Source organism: Chiroxiphia lanceolata, chromosome 9 (genome assembly GCF_009829145.1).
Source record: "Chiroxiphia lanceolata isolate bChiLan1 chromosome 9, bChiLan1.pri, whole genome shotgun sequence".
In the NCBI taxonomy this organism is placed as follows: Eukaryota; Metazoa; Chordata; class Aves; order Passeriformes; family Pipridae; genus Chiroxiphia; species Chiroxiphia lanceolata.
The window spans coordinates 22,862,117-22,882,851 of NC_045645.1; the positions used below are offsets into that span (position 1 = coordinate 22,862,117).

Consider the following 20,735-nt stretch of genomic DNA (forward strand, 5'->3'; position numbering starts at 1 on the left):
GATACTTAGGCAGATTAACATGCCAGCTTGTTTTATCTGGAAGCATCATAATTTATGGATGTTTGATAGTAATCTTAAGCACATGATTAGTTTCCAAGGCATCAACACTACCCTATAAGAAATATTTGTAGGGGTTCAAATCAAGGACTGTGGTTCCCATCCAGACACCTGAATAATGGGTAGATTTTCTGAAGTGCTTAATCTGTTATACCTGGGAAATCTCCATAATTACCTTTTGTCTGGCATCCTACTAAGGTAATTTTTGTTCTTTCTAATGTAATGGTGGATAATGAGCTTCCTTTGAAGCCACATTGATAAAGCCTAATTGGAAGCCTAATCCAATGATAAATTCCCTGTAAAACTTCACACCCATGTTTCAGTTCTGTTGATTTTAAAGAGGGCAAACATGGAATCCCAAGATACTGCTGCTACCACACACTCACTATGAGATAAATTACCTTTTCCATTTCATGCTCCTTAACTTCTGCCCAGTTTCCTTTTCGAGAGTACTCAAGTGAAAGCCCAGACTATATTTTTCAGCTTGAAAGGGAGGTTGAATTTTCTTTTCTTTAGAAACTTTTGGTCAATTTAGCTATTTGGAATTTATGGAATTAAAACAGGTTTATGGTCTTGTTTCACTCAGTATCTATATTTTTTATATATCCATTTTTTTAATCCATGGTTTTTTTAAAGAACAAGTTTTAAAAATTACCGCTGAACATAGCATTGTTTCCATTTTCAGTGGAAAACAAACACCAAAATACAAACAAAAAATTTTTTTCAATACTTGCAGCAAAATAATTTTCTTATCAATTGTATTTTAAGAAGCAAAGTAAATGGAAACATGTAAGATTTCAGCACTAGATCACAGCAATAGTCAGAAATACCAGAATTACCAAAATGTTCATTCATGTTTAGATAGTTCTTAAAAAGAGATCAGAGTTACTGTTCATCTACAGAGATAATCTACAGAGACAAAAGTATTTGTTCCTGCTTTTTTAAAAAAAAAAGAAAGGAAAAAAGAGAAAAGTTGAGTATATTTTTTTATGTTTATAACTTAATTGTTCTAAAGGAATTTTCAGAATATCTTCCCTGGGTGCTGCATTATTTGAAGAGAGGGAAAAAAAGATGAAAGAGAAGAGGACATTGTCTCATGAGTCATATGAGGAAAAAAAAGGACATAAAATTTAGTATCTGAACAATGCATGCAGTGCATGAATGTGTTATAAAGTAAGCAATGACTGAAGTAAATGCCCATGTGATGTGAATGTGAGTCTACAGGGAAAACATCAGAAGGTGAGAAAAGGGAAGACAATGCCATTACAACAGAAAGGATGGTGTACAGACAAAATGTGTTAGTCTGAATACTAAACGTGTTATGTGAGTCCTGTACTTGAGCTGATTCCTCTACTGCAGAGTGTTATGCTGTCATATGTCATCTGGACTCCCTTTTCTGCTTATATTTACCATGCACATTAAATATTCAACTGCTTCTCACTGATGCATGCAGTAATCCTGGCCTTGTGAAGAGCTTTCTTGTCTTTCCCAGCTAAGACACATCAGATAACCTTATTGTCTTTGCATCCTAATGCTTTTGTACCTTATGTTGTGACACACATTAAATGTGTTCCTTGCAATATCCTTTTAGAAGTTTTAGTTAAATCCTATGTTTTGAATACAGACTAATAGAAAATAGCAGAGGGTATTGAGGCGTTCTTCTGCTCTGAAAAACAACTGTAAAAATGGCTTTGTGACATTTCCAATGAGTTCCAGAGCAGAGCTGCTCGTTTTACAAATCTAAAGATGTTTCTTCTTACCCCACATTTGGCCTGGCACAGGAATAAAGCTGAGCTTTCCCTGGCTCCTACTGTCAGTGGTAACAATTCTGCCATGATGGGTGACCTACAACCACATGAATGACGTGGAACCAAATAAACTCCAGCTTTTTCCCAGCTCAGTTACACTGATCCTGCTAGGCTAATAAAAATAACAAAAATTTACTACAGATGATTGAATAATATTATCATCACACTGTATTAAATTTATTGGTGCTGTACAGTTCTTTTCTCCAAATAGTTGCCATGATGAGGGTTTTCTCAAAGTAAGGTGCTACAGAGGGTAAATCAGAAATACCAGGAAATACCCTTTATGCTTCCAGCAGCAGCCTCACAGGATGGAAGTTACGGGGCCCAGACTGTTTTTTTTCCTTTCCTTAGTCTGCTCCCTGTCTAGGTCTTCGGAGTGTCAGGAAAGTTGATAGCAGAGCTATCAGAGAGAGCTTCTGCCCATTGATAGTTCTGCTATCCCAAGGCTTGCCTGGGGAGAAATGCCAGCAGGAATGTGTCATGGGCTGGCTGTGCTGACCACGGGTGCTGGAAGCTGAGGGCTTCGGTTTTGAACTGGGGTTCAGTCCTCTCTCCACTTTTACTCAAGCACTGCTGGCTTCAGTATGACGTTAGAGCATGCTCATGAGTGGTTTCAAATACCCCTGATTTCATGAGGTTGTATTATCACAAGGCAAGCACCTCAACTGCAGTGGAAATAGCTACGTGGGACAGGGAATTTCAGGAAAATGGATTAATGCTGAAAATATTACACTGTACATACTGGTCTTTTCAACAGGCTGCAAGAGCTCTGGAGAAGGCAAAAGACAGAAGATACAAATGTGCTCACTTACTAAGACATCAGTCTGATGCTCCCCAACAGCTTGACCTGATCTTGCTGCCTGGAGTCCTGGGTTGTTCGGCCGCCCTATACGAGGAGAACCTGGAGCTGACCTCCACGCATTGTGAGACCCTCTGCTCACCTTCTGTAGGTTGTGACAGATGCAATAAGCTTGTCAGTGAGCTGGGGCACCCACAGTTCCTCAGCTGGTGCTGTGGAGGTGCAGTAGGTGAGTGGCTTGTCTGAAAATCAGGGTGGCAGTACAGCTTTACTTCTGTGTTTTCTCACACTCCTGAGGCTGTCAGCTGAATATTACTGTCTTAGTGTTGTCAACATTGAGCATTCAAGCTTAGACTAAGAATAAAAAATATCATATTGCCTTAAAAGACATTTTAATATGAATTTTTTTTTTTAATTTTGTATTGTATTTTTTGTCGATATATAGCTCTTAAAGTCTTCTCTGGAAGACTGGAAGGTCTGGCAACTTCTTTGCTTACATGGAGGCTGAAATATGTATGTGAGCATAAATCTGGGGCAGAATTGTTCAATATGAAGGTGTTTCCAATATTGCTACCCTATTTTTTTAATATTGCTACCCTAATTTCACAAATTAACAAACTCTGAAGTATGACAGTGTCTTAACCATCTGCAGTAGGAAAGAGCACAAATTCAGGACAAGAACAAATCTATACTGATGACAAAGAGAACAGAGTGCTTTCAAATTTTTGCAATCTCACGACAGAAACTGATGGGAATACTGGCTCAGAACTGATGCAGTGTGGAAACTAACTTGCATGACTGTATTTGCCAGTAGATTGCTCTATAGGTCTTGAAAATAATGTACTGTTTATATTTCTGTGTATGAGGTACAAGATATGTATACATATGTATACAAGATATATACAAGAGCAAGACATACAGGTAAAGCCATGATGAGATTGGGGGAAAACAGTGTAGTTGTTACATTCCTGATGTCCACATCTTTTAGTCAAATGATAATTATCCATTAATAGCCTCATAAGTATGAATATGTAAATAGCTATTGAATGCATTATTCATGAATCACCAGGCATTAATTATTGTAATTAAGTATCATTTGCTACGCTCATATTACTAACCCTTCCAGTTAATGAATACATTAGCTAATCACTGTAGAGCAGATTCAATCAAAATTCCGTGTGTCTGTGCTATGGAAGCCTGAGAGAGTTTTATTGAATTTAGATTCAATATTGAACATACCTTACATGCTTATCAGTGTGTTTTTAATGACATTAAATGTGAATCGTAACCTCCAGTGCATGATGCTTGTCCTTGTGCCCAGGAGGATGGATTGGTACCAGCTGGAAGTGTACTGAATGCAACAGTGGTGCAGCTCTGTGAACTAAAGAGAACTTCAATTCTGGGACATGAAATCCACCACCCCTTTCAAGTATCACATATATTCACATGTACAACAGGAGAGGGTGTGCTTTGTGAGGAAGTGCTGTCCCAAAGGTGCTGCTGATGACCATGTTCAAGAAACAATTTCAAAGTATGGAGGGAGCTGTTCACCAAGTCTGTGCTTTTTTGCCAGCACCAGCAGAACACAGCACTGCAGCGTGTGCTCCTGAGTCTAATAGGGCCTTGGGGCACGCTTCAAACACAAAGTAAAATGAACAGCCAAACCCTGGTTTTTGTTTTTACTCTCTGGAAATCTATTTAAAGTAATGGTAGTCTCAGTAACACAGAAAAAAAGATTTGTTGAAGGGAGTTTTTTTGTTGCCTTTTAAGGTTATAGTTCTTAGGACCAGACTTTGGGGTTCTTGAAGTAGAAATTTTGAATAATTATTGCAAATGAAAGTTCCCTTCTTTTTAGGAGAATCACTAACTAAAGATTAAAATATGTAAGTTCAAGTGCTGAAGGTTAATAGATACAAGTAAAGTGCCCTCTTGGTTGAACTTTTGGCTGTCAGGCCAGGAAAAATATTTGCAACAAAAGAATGAAACCTTATTTCATCACTGCTAGTTTGAAGCAGATTTTTTTCCCATTTTTAGGTTCACATGCACTGAGTAAATGATTGGATCTAGTTTCTTCAGTAATCTGGGAGTAAGAGAATCTAAAAAAGCACACATCATCAAGGATATTTTCAAATACACAAACACATGGGCTCTTTCTAGTTAAAGCTGTGATAAGATACTGCTGGCAGAGTTCAGATTGTACCTGCAGAGGAGGGTCAGTCAAGCCTGTTTTGTAAGGGCCAGAAGTAGAAATGGTCAATAAAGCAAATCTACCATTCCCTGTATATACTTCCTTAGTGGAATACCTCTCATGTGTTTGCCAAACACAGTAAAGAATATGCTTTCATTCATCCCACAGCTGACGCAAATCCCTTTGCTCTCCCTTCCATCACTGCTGTCTTTCCTTTCTTTTTAGAAATCTTAATTCTGCCTCAAACCCAAACGCTGTTACTTATCATTACCCAGCTTTCTGAATGACAGTCACTGGCATCTGAAAAACAGTTTGAATTGTAGTATCATAAAGGGATCCATTAAAGATAATACCAGTACTGAGCATCACAAACCATACCTCTTGTGTCCCTCATCTAATTCTGAGTATATTAAGATGATGGTTTCCCAAGCTCTTCTCAATGCCTAAAGTGGTAGGAGTGTGTTTTTAATTTTTTCCTTTTTTTTTGTTTGTTGAATAATGAGATTTTCACAAAAGTATGAACTCAACATGGAGTTTATGTTCTAAATAAAAAAAAAAATCAACCATCAAAAGATCTGCAGTACAATTGCAGCATTGGAGATGTATGAAGATTTTGCTGTTATAACTTAATTTTAAATATGAATAATGGCCTTTTAAAGCCCTTGAATTTTAAAAAATCTTAGCAAATGGATGTGTTTACAAAAAGATTAGTGCTTAGAGTTAATATTCATCCAGCTATTTTTTAATGTTTGCTTCTAGACCTGGTTCCCTTTAGTTGTCTGACACCTGTATCTCTTGAAAAAATAGAGAAGAAAGTTATATAAATTAATCTGGAATTTGTTCATTTTTTTAACTTTTAAAACTAAAAATATCAAGTCTGTTCTCCACTGGGTGTGTTGGAAGAGCTCTGAGTGTGACAGGTCCAGCCTATGGACCGCGATAGCTCAGTGAAAAGGGGTGACCCAACAAAAACTGGGCTACAAAGACTTTGTGATGCCCATCAGTTTTCTCAGTATTGGCTGTGCCTAAGGAGGAGCCAAGCCATAAGAGTCACTTTAAGCCGTGTGGATAAAATCTGCTCCTCTGAATTGTTGCTATGGGGGCTTGTTAATTTAGTTGTGCTCTGTACGGTACCAAGAGCTACCTGGCAGAAGTGATTGCCCTGAGGGGTAACACAGCACTGCAGCTGGGGTGGTTCAAGTGGCTGGAGAGCTTTTTTGGGAAGCACCTGCCTGGCCTTGCAGTGTCAGAACTCCTGGAGAACACACCGGGGTGAGTTAGCCTCAGGTTTTGTGTGGTGTTCCTCTGAAGTGCAAGTGTTCAGAAAACATGGCACACTGAAAGCAAATGAACAGAGTCAGCAGCAGAAAATGAGGAGCAGACGTAAAGAGACAAAGGCAGAAGGTTTATTTTGTGTATAAAGGTAGGAAAGTTATGTACACGTGCACGATGTAGTTGAGGATACAGAAGTACAAAGAGGAAAGGAGCAACATTTCTGAGGTCAGGGGATGTTTCATGATGACAAGGCATTAGAGGAAGGAAAGAATTAATTTACAGGTGAGTGTATTCAGTAAAACAAAGAGTGAACTCTGCTAATATAATCTAGATTAATAACTTGCATATTGCTGTAAATTCATATAAAACCTGTATTTAATATTATATGTACACTCATATCAAGTTTCTAGTATTGGAAGAGTTTTGCAATCTCTATACAAATGTGTTCTTTGTTTTTCACATTATGCTATATAGCTATATAGCTATAGTGGGACAGATGCACTGTTGTTACATGTATTATTTCTACCTTTCTTCACCATTAGCACTAGGATGAAATTTCTGCTTAATGTAGCGTGTCCTGTAGCGTATATTCTATAAAGTACATAACAGTTCAATTTACTTATGTGGAAGCTTAATTAAGCCCAGTGAGAAAAAAAAAACCAAACCAAACAAAAATCCCAAACTTTATTGTGATTTTCTTAATTTTAATTATTTTTAAAAAATTTGGTTTAGTTAGTGGCAGCAGTCTTTTTCATTTGAATTTTTAAAATTTCTTCTTTCTTTGCCTTTAGTTAGCATTCTGAAATATGATAGCTTTCTTTTCAAGTTATTTGTGTTTAAATTTTTCATTTTTTATTTCAATAATATTGCACTGAGTAATGTTTTTGCTATGATTAAATATGAAAGCTACAGTTTGGAATAAAGTTCCCAGCATAATATGCTACTGTTTTAAATTTTTCCATATGAAAGAAAATGGACAAAACTCTAAATAAGGTAAATATTTTCATTTTGTTTTGTCATTGATATTTTGAACCCAAAGGCAAACACATAAATATTGATTTCATTTAAAAAAAAAAAAATGAAAAAAAAAAAGATAAAAGCAACTCAAAACATAAGTTTGACCCCATTATTTTATCTGGAGTAAAAAGCAATTTTCCAAAAATATATTTTCATTGGGGAAAAAAAAAAAATCCAAAATGCAGTTTGATTTGGTTTTTTTTCTTTTTGCTGGTGTTCTACAATTCCGAGTATTACATGTGATTCCCAGTAAGTAGGATAACTAAGCCCTACATCTGATAGAATATACATTTTTGTTTCTGACCCCGCTACATTAATTTCATTTTTGCTGCTGGAACATGCATTCCCATCTAGTGTTTATTGACTGCTTTCAAAGAGGAAAAGATTTTTTTGCTAGATTATTATTTTTATATATATTTTAGTTTGTTTGTTTTTTTTTTTTTAATTAAGAAAATTGCCCCAATCACTTTTCAGGTATGATAAAGACAGTAAAGAAATTATCCTTGAATACAATTATTATAAGTGAATATATTGTGCTTAATTTTTATACTAAGGCAGATGCTTGAAACAGGAATATGTGACATAGCACAAGGATGGATCACATTTTTTCCCACAAATGTGTAGAAAAGTTTGTTCAGTTTTTTTCCTCCCCCTGAAAATAGGAGTAGGCTTTTTAATAGCACAGACATTGCTGCAATTGTGCACTGAATGGTATTCAGAGAAATAACACAATTTGGGACATTTATGAAAGTGGAAAATAAAAGATAGAAGTCAGATCCACTTGCAGGGGCTTCTGCTGTATCCTTCACATCTCACTTATATACTCTTTTAATAATAAAACACCATCTTACACATGCTTATTCTTTTGAATCTTCATTCAAGGACACTATTCAAATGAGTAAGAGTACAGAATTTATGCAAATATGATAATGAGTGCCCAAAGAGATGTTTTTTCACCATTCATAAATGGGGGATTTTTGCCTTAAAGAATTGTTAGAAAACCAAAACTAAGCAAAAATTTACTTTTTACTACTGTTTTGTGTTTAAAAATATACTTCAGTTGTGTCTGCACTCTCAAAGGCAGCTACACAGATATTTTGCTATTTTTTGCTAAACCTCCTGTGTTTATAATTTTCAGGCCCCTTATTTTCATTCTTTTAAGAATCCATGGACAACCAATCAACTGAATTACCTTGCTTGCTTCCTAAGAAGGAAAAATCCCATAATTTTTGTCTGATGACACTCATCTATTATCAATAACACAGATCTACTTAAAGTTGTAGAAATCTTTAAACAAACAACAAATCTATGATTTTCAAGTCTGAGGTACTTACTGGGCCTTTCTTGAAAAGGGAACAATGGTAAAGATTGAGGTGGTTGTATTTTGTCTCAGGATAATGTATTGGAGGTGTGCAGGCTACTGGAGCAGAGGATCAGGATTAGTGATATCAGTGCAGGATTGCCACTAATTCAAATAGATGTGGGAGCCTCCTCAGCAGGTTGTCAATTGCTAATCCAAACCATTATCTAATTATCCAAAAATATCCTACACAATTTCACAGGCGTGAGACCTAACTGCCCAAGAAACAGCAATGAACGTAGTGTGTGACATAAAGATAGTGACCATCTGTAAGATTTAATGTAAAATTAGCCTTATTGAAGGCAGTGGGTCTTTGTCACTCTATTGTTGCAGTAGAGTTTGAATGCCACCATCAGTAAATCTGAGAGTTCTTGTTAACATGAATTGCCTGCTGGTGTGTCCCAATGTCACCCTGTGGCAGTGCCTGTGCAGTGAAATGCTCCAGTGAAGGTGGGATGAAACACTTTTTAATATTTACTAACATTTATTCTAAAACTAAGTGGTTAATAGAAAACCATTCAAAGAAATATAAAACAAGTTTCAAAACTCTGATATTTGTATTGCTTTGCTAAGTTATTTGGTCAAGGCATCTTCTCCTGCAGTAAAAGACAAAACTTTAAAGATTGCTTAGTAGTCTTCCTGATCACCCCACTCGACTGCTGGTTCATCATCCATTCGTAGAATAAGATAGGAGAGAAGCTGAAAGAGATTCTGCCACAACAATAAAGAGACAAAAAAGGAGAGGTCGCTTACATCTATCTCACAGCGTTCCCCAGCATAGTTCACGTCGCAGAGGCAGTGGAACTTGTTGAGCAGGTTCTGGCAGAGGCCCCCGTTCAGACATGGGTCAGAGCTGCACTCATCAATGTCCTTTTCACACCTAGAGGAAAGACTGCAAATTCTAAGCCTCCAAAATCACGAATCAAATGCGTCAGACAGACATATTTTTAATTCAAAAGCTTTTGGGGGAAGGGAGAGGAAGATGCTCTGGGGCATATTTCCACATGTGTTTATGATTTTATTAACTACCTGATTAGCCACATTCAAATCCTGAACTTCCTGTATTATTTTCAAACACAGATAGTTAACCAGGCAATTTCATATCTGTAAAGCATTTCATGGTTAATGGTGCTTAGCAAGGTGTAATGAAAGCTTGCGTATGATTTTAGAACTAACTCTGGCGCAAGTCCTGCTGACAGCTTGCTTATCCTTTTCATTGTTCCAGGAAGCTGAGGCCACATTTTCCTTCTCAGTAATCTGGATATAAGTCAAACAAATGTGTGTTTTTCCCAGCTGAGTGCTCCTGGAAATATTCACCTGCCTGTTTTTTGTTTTCCCTTTTATTTTTTTCCCCTCAGTCTGGAATATCAGTAGATTCCAGCACAACCTTCGACCCGGTCTCTCTGAGTTGGGCCCCAAAAATGATAAGAATGGTGTAGAACAGGCTTTTAAAAGCCTTAATATGTATCATCAAATGTTTTTGAGTTAATTCTGATGATAAAGGAGATTTGAGTTCTCATAATTTCTCAAGGTGACCAATGGAAGGATAATAAGGGATGTGTAAAATTATCTGAAAGCTATTAATGATTTGGTGATTTAGTCCTCTGACAATGCTCCCTTTTAATTCCCTGCTCCCTTTCATTAAATAATGCTAACAGTTAATCCTAATTTTTCCAGATAAAAATGCAGGTTTGTTCTTGAAGAAGAATGTGAGAAACTCCCTCTCAGTTATAAGGAATTGCTTTGTTCAATCATATTCATAACTGTGCAATAGAAGTTTAGTGTTACATCAGAGAAGGGCAGTTTTTTATATTAAACACTTTTACTTTATTAATCTCTAAAAATTTTTCAATGGCTTCTTTAAATGGTAAATTATATTCATGTATTTCAAACAGCTAAAGTATTTATCCAGTGTATAAAAATTGTATAGCTATGAACTTATGCAAATTAAAAAAACCCCAACAACCCCTCAAATCTTCCAGGGAACCAGGCACCTGAATCCAACTGATATTCAGGAACATTTAAAGGCCTGACTCCCTTTAGGTAATTTTGAATGTCCCAACCTGAATTAAATGAAAAATTTGTTTTCAAGAGACAGCTATGTCTCCTTTTATGAAAAGTAATATTTTCATATTTCCCTTTCTACCTGTTTATTGGGCTTTTGTGTGTGTGTGTGTGATCCCAAGTCAATTGATTGGCATAGAAAGATACTGTTTTCTCTATACAGTACATCAGTGGCTTTTTAAGGGATGAAATATTGTCTTAAAGGAAAATGCCTGCTTTATCAATCTAATACATAAATGTACAGAGGGATTTGGTTTTAATTTTCTTATTAACTGATATATTTGAATTTGTTCTGAAAAAAAGGAGTGAAATTTTCTCATTTGATATACTAAGACCTTCAGCCACAGAAGTACCACTGGTTTATGGTTTGATAGCCTGAAGGAAAAGAGGACAAACAGTCCACTTTAGACGTTGGAGAAGAATGTCTGGCTGTGATAGTCGGTTAGTGTGTGCCTCGCTTGGTACATGGCTGTGTTCAATACGAGAATCATGGGAACTGTAAAATAGAGATTATTGCCAGCCAGTGGGATGGATGTAAGGAACACTCATTCCCAGAGCTGTAGTTAGCAAGTTGCCTGGCAGGGGAAGGAAGAAGGAAAAAAATAATTTCCTTCTACCTTAAACTCCCAAGAAATATACACAGTGAAGAAGTATCTATGAATATGCTTTTACTTCTTAAAATTTCATTTTATTTTATTTTTTCACCTCTGCTGAATGTTGTGAATGTTGGCACAAAGACAACCCTGCTGTTACCAGTGCAGTGCAGATGTGTCTGCTGACAACACTGTGCGTTGAGTGGGTGGGAATTTTCATTTCACCTGTCTTTTATACCTTAGTGTACTGTTTTCACAAAATCAGTGGGCTCATAGGTTTTTGAGAGAACGAAAACCTTTTGTTGAAAACTTCTCTGTGTTACAGCTTGCTCCAGTTGCACTTTTGGATATTATACTCGGATGTAATTCTAGTTTCACTAGGAGTACGTATGGTATTTCTTTTCTCACTTTCCGAAAGATACCCTTACCTGTTCAGACCATAACAATGCCTTCCTACCTTTTTACAGACCCTAATGCCCTGAGGCTGTCAGCCCTCCCTGCTCCAGAGCTGTTTGTAGACCATTATTAAATGGTAATTAAATTGCCAAACATGCTACAAGATGATACAAATTTCACTGTGAGGAAGGTCCCTCTGTTCCAGGCTAAACAATAACACGTAAAAAGTGTTTCTTAACCTGTTCTAAAAATAATAATTCTGTTTTCATACTTCAGTATTCAGTAAGAAAGTAGTGTGCTGCAATACCACCAGTTATGTCACCTCATCCCATAGATTGTATATTCACAACACACATCTGAAAATCAAACAGCTTTGCATATTCATGTGTCAGTGTATGTAGCTAATTTATACATATGAGCAGGGTCTGTGTGTTTATGTGTCCCCACCTATAGAAAGATAACATTTTAGAGTGTCATACAAAAATTTGGCACAGAAGATAAAAAAAAGGCACAGAGAAGCAAGCATTCCGTGCTGTTTAAGAACTAATAGCTTGCTCTGGAGTTACTGGTGCTACATTGGACTGAATCTTCCTGTATTCATTTGTGATTTTTGTCTAAGTAAAACTGCTTTACTTCAGAGCCTCAAAGTCATTCAAGCAAGGAACTGCTACACTTAAACAGCTACCTTGTCTGTATTTCTGCAGGAGGGCAAAACCCCTATGGCTGTTACCCTCAGGACTCTTTTGGAACAGCTTGTGGAAGAATTGCTCCACAAAGATCTGCAGGACAAAGCATCTCACCGTTCTCCAACAAATCCCGGCAGGCACGCACAGGTCAGCTCACCGCCCAGGTCGGTGCAGTTGCCATAGTTGAAACATGTGAGGTTCCTCTCTTCGTTCCCACAAACTGTATATGGTAATCTTCTATATCTAGGTAAAGAAGAAGGCAACAGCAGTTATTTGCACTTCCCTTGTTTCTGGATGTCTCATGCTCTCTCAGCTGAAGCAGGGGAGCAGTGCTGTTACTGACTGGGGTATTGTCCAAAAGAGTGACAGCAGCAACTGAGATTTGAGACTCACAGAACATGTATTGCTGAACTTTTTTAATTTGATGAATTTAGTATCATTCTAGTTACATTACTAATGTGCCTCTATGAGATACCCGGACAGGATTCTGCCTTCTCTGAGAGCAATGGGACATGCTTAGAAGGGAGAAGTTTATGGTCTGCAGAGAAGGGCAATAAAAGGGAAGAGAGGTCAGGGAAGAGCCTGCAGTGTTTCCAGACAAGAATCTGAGATGAATAAGAAGCAGTAATGAGTGTATCAGAAGTGATGGAAAAAAAGGACTATGTGGTGTTTGCAGCCACCAGGAAAACTGGGCTGAGAGCAAGCTGAGAGGAGAAGACCCACTTAGCAAAGATGCTGTACATGAGGAGAAAACTTCTTTGCCAGCCTTTTTATTGTTATTTTCTCTTACCCACCAACTCCGAATGTCTTTATTTATAGTTCTAGAGCTCTATTGCTCTAATAAAAATATAGTTTTAGAGATTTAAAAACCTTAAAATATTTTTCTAAAAAAAACATTTATTTTCAAGCTCTGGAAGACTTGTAATCCTGTCATCAGAGAGCTTGTAGGACCAATGCTGGCAGCAGAACAACAGATCCATGCCTTGCTCCCTCTGCCCTTGCCTCATCAGTCTCTGCCTGAGCTGCCAGCACTTCAGCCTCAGTCCACATCTAATTGATCCATACAGCTTTCTGTACTGCAGAATCCTTATGCATTGACTCTGCAGCCATAACTAATATATAGTTACATGCATAACATGTAACTATATATTAGTTATGGCTGCAGAGTCATAACATGTTTAAAACAGAGACATCAGTGATGTAATAACCCTTCAGAAGAGACTTGACAAAATCATATGGATCAGCTTTGTTTATAGTACCTGCAAAATCTTCCAGTGAAGTTAGCAGCACACAGGCAGGAGTATCCATTAATCCCGTCAATGCAAGTGGCCCCGTTTGCACACTGGTGGCCAAGGCAGTTGTCTATGTCCTCTTCACAGTTTTCCCCTGTGTAACCAGGTTCACAGCTGCACTCATAAGAGGTGACCCCGTCGGTGCAGTTTCCATGAATGCAGGGGTTTGAGGAGCATTCATCAATGTTGACTTCGCAATGGCTGCCAGCATATCCATCAGGACACGTGCAACGGTAGGAAGTGTACAAGTCTTCACATGTCCCCTCGTGCATACAGGGATCTGAGCTGCAGACATCTACCTGCAAACAGCCAGTATGAGCAGCGTTTGCAGATATTTTGAGAAATTGCTCCTCTTGAGGCTTTTTAGTAGGGATGTCAGCATTTTCAAAGTATGAGAGATAAATGCCACTGATGTCTATGGTGCTCATACATCCTCGCAGACCATCCAGGCTATCAAAAGCCTTGTCAGCCACATAGATGTCTGTCTCTTCTCTTAAAAAGTTGAGGGTTCCTGCAGCAGCTGTGCTAGTTGCAGTGTCTTTTTTGTTATCTATATCCATGTGCCATCTAGAGGACTGGGACAGGGGCTCTACCATAGAAACCATCACTTGATGCCATTTCCCATCACTCACAGGCACTGAACTAGCAAGGGTCAGCCTATAAAAGCTGTTGCCGCTTTGTAATTGAAAAAGTAACTTGGAGTTGTGAATACTGATGATAACAAACTCTGGCTCCTTCTCCGCATACAACAGGATCACGTCAGTGTCCCTAGTTCGAAAGCCAAACACGATATTGGTGAGGTCTCTGCTGATTTTTCCGTTGCTTCTGTAAAATATCGCGCTGCTCCGGCCACTAAACACTGCATTAGCAAGACCTGTGCAAAGATAATAATTGAGAAACCAGGCCAATGTTAAACCAATACCTGTGGAACAATATCTCTCTGTGGTCCCTGTCATGTAAGTCCTTTTGGGTTTGCTGAAAAACAATCAAATTCCACCAGTGTTTCAGTTATCCCTGTCTGCCTCTTATGACTATGGAAATTACAGGGCAGTGCCAGCATCAGCTATACTGACATCAAAAGTGTGCTGCTTTGCATCATCTCGAGTCAACACTCTAATATACAATTCTACATTAGTGTCATCTCTGTATTTCGAAAGAAGACATACATTTGTCATTTTATGTTTCTTCCCTAAGTACAGGCATCTAGTTATTCCTCATGACAGATCTGGACTGGGTGAACATTTCTTCTCAATTCTTTTTTTTCCTAGGTGTTTCTTAAGATGTTTTAGAAAGGATTTGATTGGATCCCAATTTACTCTCACTGATGCAAAAGGATGAATTTAATTGAAGTTAGTTGACAAACAGCCGCCTCGAAATCCATGTAAGAAGAGCTATGCCTGTCACATTTAAAGCCAGCTTCTCCTGCTGTGTAGGCTCTGCCACAGCCCTGCTGACAGCAGTGAGCCTGTGCTGGTGGGACTGGGAGGGCAGCAGCACTCAACTTGCACTGCTGTGAGTGAAAATTGATGGGCTACGTTGTGGCAGTTTTATGGACATCTTCACAAAGGTATTTGACATCATTCATTAGCATGGTTTCTACTAAAATGCATTAACTCACTGGGCTGTAAATTTACACGTTCTGAGATTTATGAGGATTATAGACAGGGAGGACAGACAGGAAGGAATGTCTTCTGTCTGTATTTTAGAAAAAATTAGCTTTGAAAGATCCTAGCACTGAGATAAGATGGGTTTCTGAACTATCTGCGGGCTTAGTAAGTGTTGAGGAAAAGAACCCCTGGGAGTCCCAGTATGAAGTTATTGACTGTATATCCTGATACTAAGGCAGCAGAGGTGTAAATAAATTTCCTGGTGCATCAAATGTAGTGTCTTTCTCATAGAAAAAGTTTCCTCAGATGAAATCGTACTAAAAATCAGAATTTTTCCAAATTATTTCTGAATTTTTAAAAATGTCTTACAAAGCAGCTGAGTTTTTTTTAACTCATAAAGCTGAATTACCCCTGTAGAACTCTTACAAAGTCCTGAGCACAGCCAGCTGCCTTGATGTGCTTTTACTCTCAGCTGTGCCACTGGGCATACAATTTTGCTGTTACTTAATATTCCCCACATCAGCTTCTTGTAATGTTTTGTTCTCTTTTATGGAGTATTGTGTAATGTTTTGTTCTCCTTTATGGAGCATATGCCTTCCAAAAGGGCTTGCTAATCGTAGCCATCTAGGTGGAACTGTGGCCACAGCCTCTGAAAAACCACTTTTTTGCTGCCTTGGCTTAAAATTGTATTCAGATCAGTAGACACCAGGCTGGCAGAGAACTCACTGGCCAGGAAAGCTTTTATTACCATCTGTTGAACAAGAAGTTTATCCTGTAGCTAAGAATACAATTAGTTTAAAATACAGCTCTACCTTGCAGGAATTTTGGAATATCTATTACGGAAACTCCCCACTGTTGCCACGTAAAACAGCAAAGAAATCTTAAAGTGATGACATTGAGATATTGAAAGTGTAAATGACCTTGAGTATACCAGAAGGAAACAGTTCAGATATTTTTCCCTTTGCTGTATCTATGTTCATATTCTACCATAATATGCAATAGTAAATTTTATGAGAGAACATATATTGATGTTATCATTAAAGCCATCTATGAGAGAAGGTGCAATTATTCTAATTTCAGTTATAAAGTTGAACAAGTCCTGCAACGCTTATTCTAACAATCTTCATAAAAATAGCATCGTATTGGTCTGTCTATGATAGAAGTCTTTTGTTGACCAGCATTCTCATTCCTAAAACTCAGCCATTCTAACAGCTTCAATCAGATTGAGTGTGAATTTATCTTCCTTCACAGCTTCATTAGGGCTTTCTTTGATAGCAAAAAGAAAAAATATTTCTTCAAGATCCTTACTTGCTTTTTTTAATTCCACTCCAGAGTGGGAAGGAGAAGGAAAGAGATATGCAGGGTGGCTAATGATCTAAGGACAGCTAATGCTCATCAGTGTCCAAATAGACTGCTGTGCAGGTGCCTCTTATGAAGACACTAGTGGAGTAACTGTTCTGCTGGTATTAAGGTGACTTTCTTCAAAGCTATTGAAGTTTTAAGAAAATCAAATGATGTAATGTATGTTATGTATCTTGTCTTTTCAGGAAGATGGAGAACATCCTGAGGTTAATCCAGCACTGGATATCCTCTTCTCTCTTTGCAGTGGTAGTATGAGGGGTACACTCACACTCTGGCAATGTACTGTTGTACAACAAATTGTGCTGAATAAGTAAATATTAAAGCTCCTGTAAACATTAGTGTCTGAGTCAGGGTGTCTGTCTGGCAATTTCTGGGCTTGGTAGGGCAGACTCTTCCCATTAACCTTACTTAAAATTGACATAGTTATTATTTTAATACAGAAATAACATTTGAATGAACTTCAGAGGCAGTGAATATTTAGTTTCAAGGCAATGCTGATGAAAATTTTGCTGATCTCCAAAGATGATTGGAATAACTGAAATGTACCTACATTCAAATCCTTGGTGCACCAGCTGGCATTGTGCTTCATGAGGACAGGGCCCAAGCTCACACCACTTAACTTCCTCGCATGCCTTCCCCACTGTGTTGGGGGGGCACGTGCAAGTGAAGTCATCCCAGATTGAATAGCACACACCACCGTTGTGGCAAGGGTTGGACTACGGGGAAAGAGAAGAGATAACCTAAGTATGAATAAAGTTTGGTGGCCTCCCAACTCTAGGGATGGGGGACTGTTTGGCAAAAAGGAGTTTTCTGTTTATTTCAGATGGAAGCTGATAAAGACGAGTACTATGACAGCACAGTGTGTTCAATAATTGGTGAAAAACAGTATTTCAACCTTAAAATAGTTTAATTCTCCCCTATGCAAATACATTTTCCTGCTGATATTGATCATATGTAGCATAACTCAACAAAATCTGCTCCTTTTAGCATTTTTGCTTGTTTTCCTAGGATGTCGTTATAATCAAATAATGTGCGGAAAAATAAAAAAAAAAATAGAATAAATTCCCCATTATAAATATGTGAAAATGGTCTGAAAAATGTCATTCTTACCTTGCAGAGGTTGTCACCAGTGCAGCCTTGGGTGACATTAATAAGGGTTCGGTTGATAAGAGAATTCAGTGGATTGGTGGTGGGAAAGAATTCCAGCGGCTGGTTATTCACTCTTACATCTTGGATACAGCCTTTGAAATACCTGCCATTTCTATCAGTTTCTTTGTTGTCTGGTAGGCCTCCAATGTAAAGAATATCCTTACTTTGGATGGTTAGTAGTGGAGTAGATATAAAGCCTAGGTAGTGAGAGGATTGGAATAATTCCATCTTATTTGGTTCTATTTTTAATGTTATTAGGTAAAAGTTTCCATCGTTCACAAAGTGTTTTCCTAATAACTTAATGGAATTTAGAGCTGACATTGTGAGTTTCCCACCTTCCAAATAGACTCTTATGTAGAGGTAAGTACTGTTTCTCAAAGCCAGTAACAAGCCAGAAGACTTGCGTGTTCGGACAAACATTGATATGATGAAGTTCTCATTCTGAGTTGCATCAATGGAAAAAGCAGCATAGCCTGAGGAGTCCTCAGATCCAAACCGGCCTGGAATGTACTCTTGAGATTGGACATATGGGAGGGAAAAAAAAAGGAAAAAAAATAAAATGGTTAGGGCTAAGCAACATGGGGGCCAATGCAACAATCAAATAACTACTTATAGTAATGTTTATGTATGGTAGTAAGATGTGCCTGTATTTATGGATGAATAAAGATTTGATCCAGCTGTAAATAGGTTCTATTTGAAAATTCCTATTGGCCTCCATGGCCATAGCATTAAGCCCCTGTACAGGACCAGATGTTATATTACTGGGCATATTTTTCCCCTTTATCATGTGCTGTGTAATGCTGTGTTTTCAAGTGGTTAAACAAGGACAGATTTCTATAGTTTCATGGACTGGTCCTCAGAAAGATCATTTTGGAAAGAACCTAGCTGCTTTGATCCTCTGATGACCATGGAAGTTACTGTAATTCTGGAATTTTGTGATATTTTTTGCACAGATTCCAACTGCAGAAAGCTGATCATCCTGCATAAATAGGGCACCTACGTGGTGCTGCACAGGCTCCCCAGTTCTCTGCCAGACTTTTTGTTCCTGGGGCTCAAGATATGCTCATATACATCAACTTGTATCCAGTTATGAATCCTGCAAAGTCCTGTGAGTGCCCATCGTGCTGTGGTGTCATGGTGGAAAAATGATCCTACATCAAGTAAGCTTTCTTTTTTTTTGTGCTTATCAATTAAAATTATTAAACCAAAACCATCTGTCTCTCTTCCTTACTCCTTATTTTCAGTAATGATTTTCAGACTTGTAAATACAAAATATGTAGCCAAAACTGTATTTTATTCTGATGAATCATCTCATTAAAAAACAACAAAGTGTTTCTATTTTTGCACTGTAAGTTTTGTGATCATGTCCTCAATATTATAGTCTTCCTGCCTAAACAATTTCAAGAGCTATTTTTAATATATCAAATTCATAGAAAGAATAAACTAAGCTTTTGTTTTTTAATGCTCACATAGCTAAAGATTCAGTCCTCCGTTGTGCAGTAAAACTCCTAGAGTGAGATCTCATAGGCCAACTGTCTGCCTGCAGCACTACTTTTTAATATGACTACATTAAAAAACCCAGTGAAAATAGGGACTGACTGTGAAGCCCCAACAGACCCTTAATGACCACACTGCACTACTATGTGGTATGATCATATTATTTAGCAACAGGAATAAATCCTAACTTGTTCCTAAACAGGCAATTTCATAATTAAATTTGAACTAGTTTATTTCTATTAATAACATTTCCTATTTATCTACATCTACTTATTAAAACTCTTCCATGTAGAAATAAATACGTGTTGAAATTGGTGTTTTGAGGCATTAAGTCAGTTTATATGTTCTCTGTAAGGGGGTATCAGAGACTGAAACATTTTTTCATGAGGGTAAAAACAAAATTTCTGCTGGAATGAGGATTCCACAACTGCAATATTAGAAAGAACCATTAATCTTCAAAAAGGTATTTTGTGTTTACAATGACTTTGTTACATTTCTCTCTATTTATAAATATACACATATATCATCAATCTGATCTGTTTGATGAGATGACTGGTATCACCTTGGTTAATATTAACCTCTTGGGTCACAACATCTGGATGCTGATCAAAATGAGTCAACATCTGTTTGTTATTTTGTATATGTAGAGAAAATATTGCCTCTTGTCAATTAAATACTTGGCAGCAACTTTTCTTCAGAAAGACACCAGCATTTCTTATGTTATCCTTTACCACAAGTCTCTCCCTCTCTGCCTTTTAAGAAACCTGCCACAGTCTTTTAAATATGGCATATATCTAGAACCTATGTATCAAAATGGCACAGTGCCATGATTAGCAAGGAATATTGTGGTCAGCAGGAAAAAAAAAAAAAAAAGCATTGCTTTCTAACCATTCTCAACAGTTCTAATGCCAGTATAAGCCGCTCCTGGCCCTGACTGGTTTTAATTTTGCTTCATATAAGGAGGCAAACATATTTACCAGATGTTGTCCTATACTCCAAAGTTGCCTTCCAAATCTTTGGATAAATTACAGCTAGACTTCAAAGAAGTCTGTTACAATTACCTCTCAGACTTTGTCATTTTGCAATAAAGCCAAAAAGAAAAACTATTGAAAGGTATTGATAAGTATTAGGTATAGCATACAAAATGAAATTGTATTTAAACATTTTGAAATGTATTTGGAGCCACAGCTTTCTGCAGCAATGCATTCAATAAGCCCCTGAGGCCAGTTGTTCAGCTGATGTAAATCAATGTAGCGTCCCCGGCGGCACCGCAGCCATGCCAGTTTACACCAGTTTAGGATCTGTCCGTTCCAATCTGACCGTGGCACTGCTGTTGTGCTTAATTTTTTCCAGCCCACTTGGCAAATATATCTACGTAAATATACGTATGTATGTATATGCGTATGTACGTGTATGTATTTCCTGCTCCCTAAACATTGCCCTGTTGACCATGTGTGGATGGTTAGTAAGGGGACAGAGGGGAGCAGCAGCAAGGGCGCTGCATGGAAGAGTCCTGTGCAATTTTCTTAAACAAAACCGCTTGTTTGAAATTCCTAAAACTTTATCTGAGGAAGAATTGCAGAGT

At 37.7% G+C, this 20,735-nt stretch overlaps 1 protein-coding gene across 2 annotated transcripts in view; it reads right to left on the reverse strand.

The window, feature by feature from the left end:
• Positions 1-20,735, reverse strand: part of CRB1 (crumbs cell polarity complex component 1) — a 100,514-nt gene that overhangs the window by 18,833 nt on the left and 60,946 nt on the right. For both annotated transcript variants that reach the window (XM_032695893.1, XM_032695892.1), the window contains exons 7-11: positions 17,615-18,165; positions 17,055-17,220; positions 13,503-14,409; positions 12,358-12,486; positions 9,258-9,384 (exon numbers count right to left, since the gene is read on the reverse strand). In XM_032695893.1, coding sequence (XP_032551784.1) covers positions 9,258-9,384; positions 12,358-12,486; positions 13,503-14,409; positions 17,055-17,220; positions 17,615-18,165 — 1,880 coding nt within the window. The remainder of the gene's footprint in view (positions 1-9,257; positions 9,385-12,357; positions 12,487-13,502; positions 14,410-17,054; positions 17,221-17,614; positions 18,166-20,735) is intronic.